The sequence below is a fragment of the Arvicanthis niloticus genome, chromosome 18, assembly GCF_011762505.2.
Source record: "Arvicanthis niloticus isolate mArvNil1 chromosome 18, mArvNil1.pat.X, whole genome shotgun sequence".
NCBI classification, from domain to species: Eukaryota; Metazoa; Chordata; class Mammalia; order Rodentia; family Muridae; genus Arvicanthis; species Arvicanthis niloticus.
Genome location: NC_047675.1, coordinates 30,929,444 through 30,941,440, shown reverse-complemented (window position 1 = coordinate 30,941,440; position 11,997 = coordinate 30,929,444). Strand labels below are relative to the sequence as shown.

At 45.6% G+C, this 11,997-nt stretch overlaps 1 protein-coding gene across 1 annotated transcript; it reads left to right on the top strand.

Annotated features, from left to right (window-relative positions):
* The first annotated feature begins 9,199 nt into the window (after positions 1–9,199).
* On the top strand, positions 9,200–11,100 carry Ciao2b (cytosolic iron-sulfur assembly component 2B). Its single transcript, XM_076915729.1, has 5 exons — positions 9,200–9,396; positions 9,554–9,631; positions 9,879–10,004; positions 10,400–10,445; positions 10,863–11,100. The coding sequence occupies exons 1-5, from the start codon at positions 9,253–9,255 to the stop codon at positions 10,958–10,960; spliced, it is 492 nt and encodes a 163-aa protein (XP_076771844.1). The 5' UTR covers positions 9,200–9,252; the 3' UTR covers positions 10,961–11,100.
* The last annotated feature ends 897 nt before the right edge of the window (positions 11,101–11,997 follow it).

Genomic DNA, 11,997 nt, shown 5'->3' with positions numbered 1-11,997 from the left:
TGCATATGTGTGTATTGTATGTGTGAGTATATGTGTGTGAGTGTGTGAATGTATGTGTTGCTGTGTGTATGTATGTGTGTTGTGTGTGTATGTATGTATGTGTGTGTAAATATATGTATGTGTGTGAGACTATATGTGTATATGTATGAGTATATGTCTGTAAGTGTGTATGGGGTGTGTGTGTGTGTGTGTGTGTGTGTGTGTGTGCCTCAGGGAAGCATCTGAAATGACACACCACTACACTCCCATTTGATATAATCAGATTTAAGACCCATAACCAAAAGTATTGGCAAAGACATGGGGCAACTGCTACAGCCACACAGTGGCTAGAGGGGAGCTAAGATGATCATGTGGTGCTTGGGGAGGGCAAACTGGCACTTTCTCTGAAAGTTAAACATGTGTGCCCTATGGCTCAACATTCTACTCTCTCCGGACATTAACCTGAAGAAATGAGTGAATGTGATCACACAGTTGGGGGTCATGTTTGCTTGTTTGTCATTTGTTTTGTTCTGATTTGTTTTGAGATAGGGACTCTCTAACATATAGCCCTAGCTGTCTGGGAACTCACTATGTAGACAAGGCTGGCCCAAACTCACAGATCTGCCTGCCTCTGCCTCCTCAGTGCTGGGATTAAAGGTGTGTGCCACCACTCCCGGCTCCAAGTCTTGTTTGAAATAGCCCAAACCAGAAGTTGCTCAGATGTGTACCAACATGTAAGTGGGAAACAGGGTGATGTGTTCACTCACAATCAAAGGACAATGACATTTGAATCTTAATGTCATTGTGCTGGGGGACAGAACCTTCCACATGATTTTTTTTTCTGTGATAGAGGAGTCAAAACCAGCGGTTCAGCCTATATCCATTTCCAAACTTTAGCTCCAGAAAGTCATTAGTTGGTTGCCTGGGAACAAAGTGCAGGTCAATGCTTAATGAAAAGGAGCACAAAGAAACATTTTTTTAAGCCAGAAAATAACAAATATTCTCTATATTTGAAGTGGGTGTGTTTACATGCATCATTTTTGTTCCAGTTTACTAAGCTATGGAGGTAAATGGATGGATTTGAGTACGTGTCTATCATTTGACAGTAAAGATCTACAAAAATAAGACAATTGCTGAAATATAAACAGTGCCTGCTGACACTCTTGATGGAGTTTGTCTGCTGAAATGTGCTTGCAACCAGCAAAGTGTTCAGGCTCCAGCAGGAGCATCAGGTGACCATCTCCCTGTATCCAAAGGCTGGCTAGTGCCTAAGCCCTAGTGGAACTTTATCTTTGTCTGCCCTCTGGTGTTCAAGGTGAATAATGCAAGAGTCTTTGCCTCATGATGTCCTATGGTTGGTCTTCAATGCAGTGAATGAAAAAACCCTTTGTGTTAAAAAGTCTTGGAGAGATCAGAAATTCAAGGCAAATGCCTAAACATAATAAAAGCAATATACGGCAAACCAACAGCCAACATCAAATTAAATGGAGAGAAACTTGAAGAAATCCCACTAAAATCGGGGATAAGACAAGGCTGCTCTCAACCGATTTATTCAATATAGTGCTCGAAGTTCTAGCTAGAGCAATTAGACAGCACAAGGAGGTCAAAGGGATACAAATTGGAAGGAAGAAGTCAAGTGTACTGGCTGGTTTTGTGTGTCAACTTGACACAAGCTGGAGTTATCATAGAGAAAGGAGCCACTCTTGAGGAAATGCCTCCATGAGATCCATCTGCGAGGCATTTTCTCAGTTAGTGATTGATGGGGGAGAGCTCATTGTGAGTGGTGCCATCTCTGGGCTGATAGTCCTGGATACTATAAGGAACAAGTTGAGCAAGCCAGGGGAAAGCAATCCAGTAAGCAGCACCCCTCCATGGCCTCTGCATCAGCTCCTGCCTCCAAGTTCCTGCCCTGTGTGAGTTCCAGTCCTGACTTCCTTTGGTGATGAACAGCAATGTGGAAGTGTAAGCTGAATAAACCCTTTCCTCCCCAACTTGCTCCTTAGTCATGATGTTTTGTGCAGGAATACAAACCCTGACTAAGACATCAAGGTACCACTATTTGTGAATGATGTGATAGTATACATAAGCAACCCCCAAAATTCTACCAGACAACTCCTACACATGATAAACAACTTCAGCAAAGTGGCTGGATATAGAATTAATTTAAACAAATCAGTAGCCTTCTTCTACACAAAAGATAAATGGGCTGAGAAAAATAGAGTAACAACACCTTTCACAATAGTCACAAATAATATAAAACATCTTGGTGTAATTCTAACCAAGCAAGTGAAAAGTCAGTATTACAAGAACTTTAAGTCTCTGAAGAAAGAAATGAAAGAGGACCTTAGAAGTTAGAAAGATCCCCCATGTTCATGGATCGACAGGATTAACATAGTAAACGTGGTCATCTTACTAAAAGCCATCTACAGATTCAACACAATCCCCATCAAAATTCCAACTCAATTCTTCACAGAGATAGAAAGAGAAATTCTCAACTTCATCTGGAATAACAAAAAAAAACCCAAGATAGTGAAAACACTTCTCAACAATAAAAGAACTTCTGGGGGAATCACCATCCCTGACCTAAAGCTGTACTTGAGCTGTATTTTATCACAATAGTGATAAAAACTGTACCGTATTGGTACAGAGACAGGCAGGAAGATCAGTGAAATAGAATTAAAGACCCACAAATAAACCCACACACCTATGGTCACTTGATCTTTGACAAAGAAGCCAAAACATTACAGTGGAAAAAAGAAACCATGGTCAATAAATGTTGCTGGTCTAACTGGAGGTCTGCTTGTACATTTTTATCTCCTTGTACAAAGCTCAAGTCCAAGTGGATCAAGGACCTCCACATAAAACCAGATAGAATGAATCCAATAGAAGAGAAAGTGGGAAAGAGCCTCAAACACATCAACACAGGGGGAAATTTCCTGAACAGAACACCAATGGCTCAGGTTCTAAGATCAACAATTGACAAGTGGGACCTCATGAAACTGAAAAGCTTCTGTAAGGCAAAGGACACAGTCAATAGGACACAACAACAACCTACAGGTTGAGGAAAGATCTTTACCAACCTTACATCCAATAGAGGGCTAATATCCAAAATATACAAAAAACTCAAGAAGTTACTTCTGAAAACCAAATAACCCAATTAAAAATGGGGTACAGAGCTAAACAAAGAATTCTCAACTGAGGAATCTCAAATGGCCAGGAAACACTTAAAGAAATGTTCAACATCCTTAGTCATCAGGGAAATGCAAATCAAAAGGATCCTGAGATTCCACCTTACACAAATCACAATGGCTAAAATTAAAAAAAAACTCAGGCGACAGCAGATGTTGGAGAGGATGTGGAGAAAGAGGAACACTCCTCCATTGCTGGTGGGATTGCAAGCTAGTACAACCACTCTGGAAATCAATCTGGAAATTTGAAATAGTTCTACCTGAAGACCCAGCTATACCACTACTGGGCATATACCCAAAAGATGCTCCAACATATAACAAGGACACATGCCGGGCAGTGGTGGCACACGCCTTTAATCCCAGCACTTGGGAGGCAGAGGCAGGCAGATTTCTGAGTTCGAGGCCAGCCTGGTCTACAGAGTGAGTTCCAGGACAACCAGGGCTACACAGAGAAACCTTGTCTCAAAAAAAAAAAAAAAAAAAAAAAAAAAAAAAAAAAAAAAAAAAAAAAAAAAAAAAAAGACACATGCTCCACTATGTTCATAGCAGCCTTACTTATAATAACCAGAAGTTGGAAACAACCCAGATGTCCCTCAATGGAAAAATGGATACAGAAAATGTGATACATTTACATAACAGATACTACTCAGCTGTCCCGGATCACTCTGCCCCACGCTTGGAGGCCAAAATGTCCCAGCCCAAGCTGCTGCTCCAGTCCAAGGTCAGGGTCTAGCAAGAGAGAGAGTGGATGAAGGGGAAGAGACTCGAAGAATGGAGACAAGACAGAGATTCTGATCAAGTCTCAAGTCTCCTTTATTGTCTTGTTCATTGAAGGGAAGTCTGGGGTATTTATATGCTTTGCCACATGCCTTGCAGCCATGGATACCACGTGCCTAGCAGCCATGGATACCACCTGCATCTTACAGGCATGTATGTCGTGGATAGCACGAACACTTCACGCCTTGCAGCTGTGGATACCTTGTGCGCCTTGCAGCTGGGGGCAGTAAACAGCAAAACAAGATATGTGGGATATCAGAGTGTGCTCAGCTGTGGTAGGCTGTTGAAAAACAAGTCTCTTGTCAGGGTATATGGCTTGAGATGGCTGCAAAGTTGATAGCCGCTTTCTGCTAAGAGTCGGCTATGGTGACTTCATGAGTTTTGCATGCAAATGGATGGAATTAGAAAATATCCTGAGTGAAGTAACCCAGACCCAAAAGAACATACATGGAATATACTCAGTGATAAGTGGATAGTAGCCCAAAAGTTCAGAATACCCAAAATAGAACTCACAGAACCATATGAAGCTTAATAAGATGTTAGGCCCAAGTGTGGATACTTCAATCCTGCTTAGAAAGGGAAACAAAAATCACAGGAGGCAGAGGGGAGGGACCTGGGTGAGAGGGGGAGGGCTAGAGGAAAAGGGGGAGCAACCAAATCACCAACCAGAGTATATATGGAGGGACCCATGGTTCCACTACATATGTAGCAGAGGACTGACATATCTGGCATCAATGGAAGGGGAGGCGATTGGGTCTGTGGAGGCTTGTTGCCCCAGCGAAGAGGGATGCTAGAGGGGTGAGACAGGAGTGGGTGAGTGAGTGAGAGAGTACTCTGTTAGAGAGAAAAAGGAGGGCGATGGGGTGGGAGACATTTGAAATGTAAATAAATAATTATTTAAAATTTATTACCATGAAAAAAAAAAGAAAAGAAAAGAGGGGACATGGAGAACCTGAACAAACTGGAACCCCAGAAGGCAGTTTCTCAGAGGCAAGAAGCTACAACCATCTCGGGGCTATAGGAAGAAGGATCTAGCTTCTTGATGACAGAGATGTTTTAGAAAAACACGCAAACAACACAATTTGGCACCTTTATATAAAGACATCTTAGAGGGTTTCTGGTTTTTGTTTTGTTGGGGTTTTTTTTTAGAGACAACAATAAGGTAAGAATGGCAACTAATGATATGGAGGACCAAGGGTGTCACAGGATCCAGGGGTGCACAGGGAACTGTAAAGGGCAGAAGGATCCCCCACATATGGAATAGGCGCTCAGGGAGACAGGAGACAGCAATCCTTTGTAATGGCTATGTCTGGGCCTTCTGACACCCCCATCCTCCTTTCAGACTTACACAGTTAAACATCTTCACAGTGTAGTCTGATCAGCAAGTGTGGGCCTCACCATGTCTACACTTTTAGAATTAGAACAAAGATCACTGGGCATCAGGAAACCAGACTGGTTCTTCTAGCCACATATACACTGTCTCGGGCTAGAAGGAATTAATGCACTGGTGCTCTTTTTTTTTTTTTTTTTTTTTTTTTAATGTCACTCACTGCTTTAGAACAGGGATGGATGAATGGGTAAATTGTTTTTAAAATATCCGTCATAAGTGACCTTTAATCTACAGACGCTGTTGGAGGTGCTTTCAGTTGTTGGCAACCTTGCTGTCTGAAATGGAGGGCTTTAGATACTACGTTCTGAAAATTTCTATGGCTCATATTTATATGTTGAAGACCAATGTCCAATGTGATATTAAGATTCAGGTCTGTCAGGTCTGGGTTATGAGTACTACTGTATATCTCTTTGACCCGGAAGGACAAAAAGGGAAATCTTTAAACCAGACAGTTAACCCGCACCACACAGCAAATCTGTTGGTATCTAAATCTTGATTTAGAAATCACACAGGTCATGATATATACACACATGCATATGAAACATATTCATATCTTTAGTTAGATAGATAGATGATAGATAGATGATAGATAGATAGATAGATAGTCCACATATTGAACAGGTTGTCTTTGAATTCCTGAGCTCATGAAATCCTCCAGCCTCCATCTTGCTAGCAGTTGGCACACACATATTTACCACAGCACTCGGCTTACAGCTTACAGTGATTTTGTTTTGGCAGCTTGGATTTCCTAGGACAACAAAGCTATTAACTATTTGGGTTACTTAAAAGCCATTTACAGACTGAGAAAACCTGAGACTTGCTAAGATGCGGACATAAGATTGCAGTACCCACTCACCTCTGTCTCCTTCAGATTCATTAAAGACGTCTGGGACTTGGAGAAGAGGAAAGGGATGGAGAGAAGATGAGGTAAGGAGGAGAGAAAGGGACCTAGGTCACTGGGGTGTGAAGCAAAATTGTCATTCATTGAACTCAGACACATGAGGGAAATTAGTGAACATGTGAAGCAAGACAGGACACAAGCAGACTTGGTACCAAGTAACATGCCTAAGTGTTAGCGTAACAGACAGATGAAGAGCAGGCATGTGGATATGGTGGAGGAAATGCAAGATGACTCATTGGATAAAGGCATTTGCTGCAATGCCTGAAGATGACCTGTGTTCCATCCCTGGAAACCACATGCTGGAAGAGGGAACTATACCTGAAACTTGACCTCTTACCTTCACCTAACACACTATGGCATGTGCCCTCTCCTCAAATATAATTAAAATTTTAATGAACGTGAGAATCTGTGGGGTTGAGATGGAAGAACCATTGCACCTGACCCAGAGCACAGAGCTCCCTTAAGTCCCCTGGGCCCCAGGAGAACTTACATTGCTGGATAGGAGGTTCCATCCCTCACACCACCCCCACAGTTTAGGTGGCCCAGGGCCATAAACCAGAGTAGCCTTAGAGATAGCTTGGCAAAGGGAATTAGCAGGAAGGTGTGTGCTCACATCAGTACCACTCAAATGAAAGAGGCTTCCCTGACCATGCCTCTTCCCCCTATGTGTGGTCATGATGGGGCTGGCTGAGTCCTGACTTGTGAGTGTACACATGACATCAAAGTTGAGTCTGTTCTATCAGCTGCCGCCATACTGGTGACCTTTAGGTCAGCCTTTAGGTCTTGCTTTCAAACACTGTTTTTACACTCTGCCAGGTGCCAGATTATACGGCCAGGCTCACTGAGGGACCTCTGGACCTGCTGTCATCCCTCAGCCCTGGGAGTAGTCAGCAATGGGCCACATGTGCTGGTCCCAGTGGCACAAGTCTGTCTTCCACCAATCCTGTCTCTCCTGAGCTACAACAAGGACTGTGGGAATCATATGGGCATATTTTCCATTCTTAAGACTCTCAAGCTGGACATGACATCACCCATGCCAAGAATGATGTTTCTGCCTGCTAAGGCATTTGTGGCCTCCCGTAGCCTGGCTGACAGCAGGAGACAGTCTAGTAGGGAGGGGCTATGGGTGGGATAAAGTAAGTGCTGTCTCCTCAGAGCAGAGCAGATTCAAGTGGCCTAGTAGGAGGTCACCTCAGTCCACATTAGGATGCTCTGAGGTGAGAGACAACAAGGGATGCACAGCTCAGTTACTAAGAGGACCTACAGACTGCCTGACACATCCCCTTCACCTTAGAAGCCAAGCCATGCCTTTGCCCCAAGTCCAGGTGGAGTAGTACATGGGGAACAAGAAACGGGGGCCTTCTACTGTTTGTGGGGGCATGTGGGGTAGGTGTTTCTGTATCTCCCTGGGCAAGGGAGACCTTTTCATTGGCCAGTATTGGAGGGTATATTCAGAATCAAATGCGAGAGGGAAGGTATTAGTACCATTATTATCCTATGGTGACGAACAGTTACAGCTATAACCACACCCACAGCCACTCACAGAGAATGAAAATGTCCCAACCCCTATTCAGCCACCCCCACCCAGAGGTTTCTAATCTTCAAGACAAATACCCCCTCAGAGCTCCTTATGCTGAACTGGGTCCTGTGTTGCGTGTCCTTAGAAATATCTGACCCTCCTAATGCTACAAGAGATCCTGTGTTTAGAAGTTCATTGGGTGGGTGCACTAGTCCCACACAGTCAACTGCCCTCTGGCTCATCTCCATGGTGCCTCCTCACCCCCAGTCTCAGCCTCTGACTCTACACAATTGTGTAATTCTTACCCAGGTCCCTGTCCCCTTCCAAAGTCTCATTCAGCACTGGGATGAGGAAAATCAGAAGCCCACATACCGCAGCATTTAAACAGCCAGAAAGTCTGACCTGCTTCTTCAGAATCTTAGTTTGTGTCTATGCATGCTTGTTGCTCAGACAGTCAACAGCATATCAAGGCCTCCTCCAGGAGTTTGGTCTGGGCAACTGGTAGGCTGGGCACAGGACATACCTGGCAATGTTTTTCCTGCAGGAGAGTAGTACTGAATAGGCTGCAGTGAGCCTCTGATCAGCAAGTCTCCAAGGGGACAGCCTCCTCCAAGGGGGCAATGGAGTCCCTTTAAGACGCAGAGACCTTTTTTCTTAAGTCTTGAGTCGCTGTGTTAACTGTCCCTCTAATCACATTTCCATTGTAGGGGGTTGGCTGGAAAGACTAGTGCAGAAAGCTGTAACTGAGGACACGCTCAGAACCCAGACGGAGAATAGAGCCCATCTTTCAGGAATTTGGGTGAGGGGAACTGCATGTGCACATACGTGGGAGAGGGGGGGAAGAGGGAGAAGGGGGAACACTTCATCCCTATAACTCCCTTTTGCTTTCAGGACTTTTTTGCTTTCAGGACTCATAGTTTATAGGATCCACCTTCAAGTATACACCATCTTATCCATTTTATTTCCTGGTCTGAGAGGCTTTTTAATGACACCCATGCCCTGTAGACCTTTCTTTTTCAGTGGAGTTTAGGACCGCTTATCTGCTTAACAAGCATGTAACTTGTGCTGCCTATCCCTACTGGGGGAAAACAGTGTAGCCATTCGATCTACGGTTCCACGACAGCGTGACAGCGAGAGTGAGCGTCCGAATGCCCTTTCAGCTTAGCCTCCTGAAAGAGGTCGTGTGGGTTCAATGTCAAGGGGCCTTTAGCGCCCTTGTCAAACGGTGTTGGCTTTCTGCGTTCCCAATGATCGCACGGCTAAGAGCCGCGGGCGACCCTTCGGATGCCCTGGCGAGAGCTACCAGCATTTCCCAGCCTTCGGAGAAGCCGCACGACAAATATACCGCTTCTAGCAAACTACCAGCCGAATCCCGAGAGTGTGGCATGTCCCTTGCGCGACCCCGTAGCCACACCACGCCCTCTCCTCGTTCCCAGGAAGTGCGCCGTAGGAGCGGAAGTACACACCACCAGGGGGTTGTGGGAACCGCGGTTCCGGGATGGTGGGCGGCGGCGGTGGCGGCGGTGGGCTCCTAGAGAATGCCAACCCCCTCATCTATGAGCGTTCCGGGGAGCGGCCAGTGACGGCGGGCGAGGAAGATGAGGACGTGCCCGACAGCATCGACGCCCGGGAGATCTTCGATATCCGTCGCTGCTGGGCGCTGGAGGGACGGTGGGAGCTTGGGGTATCGGGAAGAAGCGATGTGCAGCACGCTAGTGGAGGGGTGTCCCGGTTAGGTGTGCCTGCGGAGATTTTGAGTGGGCCAAAACTTAGAGTCCCTTTTCCTTCACTTGGCACATCTTATTCGCTCCATTAATGACCCGGAGCATCCACTGACACTGGAGGAATTGAACGTAGTAGAGCAAGTTCGGATTCAGGTGAGTAGTTTGCTCAAGTTATCAAAAAAGTACCAATGTACATCAGAGGCCGGTGTTCTCCGTTCACAAGCACCTAAGAGGATCTGTGGGAGGCGTGGTTGTTTTTCTAGTTTATGAATGTTGATGTTTATGGAGCCCATAAAAGTTGGGTGACTTCCCCAAATCAATCAACTAAAGAGAGTGTCTTTGGGCTAGGGGCCGTTGTTGTCGTGTGATCCTTGCGATCTGATCTCCCTTATCAACCCAGGTTAGCGACCCGGAGAGCACAGTAGCAGTGGCCTTCACGCCCACCATCCCACACTGCAGCATGGCCACGCTTATTGGCCTTTCCATCAAAGTCAAGCTTCTGCGATCCCTTCCCCAGCGGTTCAAGGTCAGTTGGAGTCGTGCCCCAAAGGTGAAACAACTACTGGGGAGAGGGGACATCAGGGTGGAGATCGGAAGGATCCGAACTCGCAGAGTTGAACCTCGAGGAAACTCCAAGTTGATGTGACAAAAATATTGGAAATCCTAGAGAAAGTAGGAGCGTGGCACAAAGGGCATCAAGGAACGGGTGAGTGAATGGGCGTGATCGAGGCACCGGAAGACCTTGAAATCAATAGTCGCTGACTAGGCCCTGGGGTAGAAGTGGATTGGCTGCGGGTGGGCTGGGGGGTGGGATGGAAGAGCCAGAATCGAGAGGAGTGATTGGGAGGAAGGATGGTAGGGAGGTGGTGTCCAAAAGAAGTGGACCGGTAAGTGCTCAGGCCCATGTTGTCTTTCCCGCAGATGGATGTGCACATTACACCCGGGACCCACGCCTCGGAGCATGCAGGTTAGTGTGGTCTGGTGGGCCCCAAACTGTGTGAGGCTTCTCCTTTGCCAGTTTATGGGGCAAGATTAGGACCAGGGGACTAAGTGAATATAATGGCCAGACTACAGCCTAGACCAAAGCTGGCCTGACTTAAGTTTCCTGCTTCCCATGACCCTTTCTCCCGTAGTCCTCCACTACACAGGGACATTGGGTTGGGCTTCAGGAAATACGGGAGGCAGACATGAGCAGGCCCTATTGGTGACGGGTATTCCTAATGAAGAAGTTAGTTATGTGCACAGGCGATGAACATAGCCTGATCAAGGCTTGGAGTCCTGAGTCAGGAGAGAACTTTACTGGTAGAAACATAATGTGTACTGAGGCTAGCAGCCTGGCCCGAGTTGTTTTAACCCAGTTTTTCCACCCTTCTTTCCTACCTAGTGAACAAACAACTTGCAGATAAGGAGCGAGTGGCAGCTGCCCTGGAGAATACGCACCTGCTAGAGGTTGTTAATCAGTGTCTGTCAGCCCGCTCGTGAACCTGGCTTTTGACCACTAGTCTGCACACGGGTGTCCTGGCCTCAGCTCCACCAAGGGCTCATGGCTTTGTTTTCTTGAATCACTGACAAGGAGAAACTTAACACTTTTTATTTTGTAATAAACCCTTAATTTATATTCATTTTCCAGCATGCCTCAGTATCTCTCATGGTGGACTCATTTTCAGTTGTCATGTGGGTAGTGGGTACCTATGAAGGGTGGGTCCGTGAGGCGCCCTCGTTGCTTCTGATTCCTCCCAGTGGGGCTGGAAAGATGGCTCAACAGGTAAAAGCACTGAGTGATCTGGCTTAGGTTCCCAGCACCCATATGGAGGCTTACAACCATCTATAACTTAAGTTCCAGGGGATCTTACGTCCTCTTCTGGCCTCCATAGGCACTAGGGACACATGTGATACACATACATATAAGCAAATAGTCATACACATAAAATAAATCGGTAAGCTGGGCGTGGTGGTACACACTTTTAGTCCCAGAACTCAGGGGCAGGCACATCTATGATTTTGACAACAGCCTGGTCTACATAGAGAGTTCCAGGAAAGCCAAGACAATATAGGGAGGCCTTGTCTCCAAAAAAAAAAACATTAAAAAAAATTTTTTTAGCCCTTCCAACGTTTCAGTTACCAAAAGTTGCAAATGTGAAAAATAAAAATTGGAAGAGATATATAGACATACCCAGATAGCCAAGCCACCAATGAATTGAACTCAATAGATTCAGTTGACCTGTTGTGACACTAACCTTATTTATGTGTATTTAAGAACTACTTCTAGAGGAATCTGCAGAAACATCATCCTTCATGTTAAAGAACCATGTCCTAAATTGATGTATGTAAGTCTGTTGTCTTAGTTTCTTTGCTGTTGCAGTGGTAAGACACCACGACAAAGGCAACTTATAAAAGAAACTGTTTGGTTTAGGGCTTACAGTTTCAGAGGGCTAGTGTCCATGATGGCAGGACAACGGCATGGTACAGGAACAGCTGAGCGCTCACATCTTAATCCACAAGCTGGAGGCAGAGAGAGT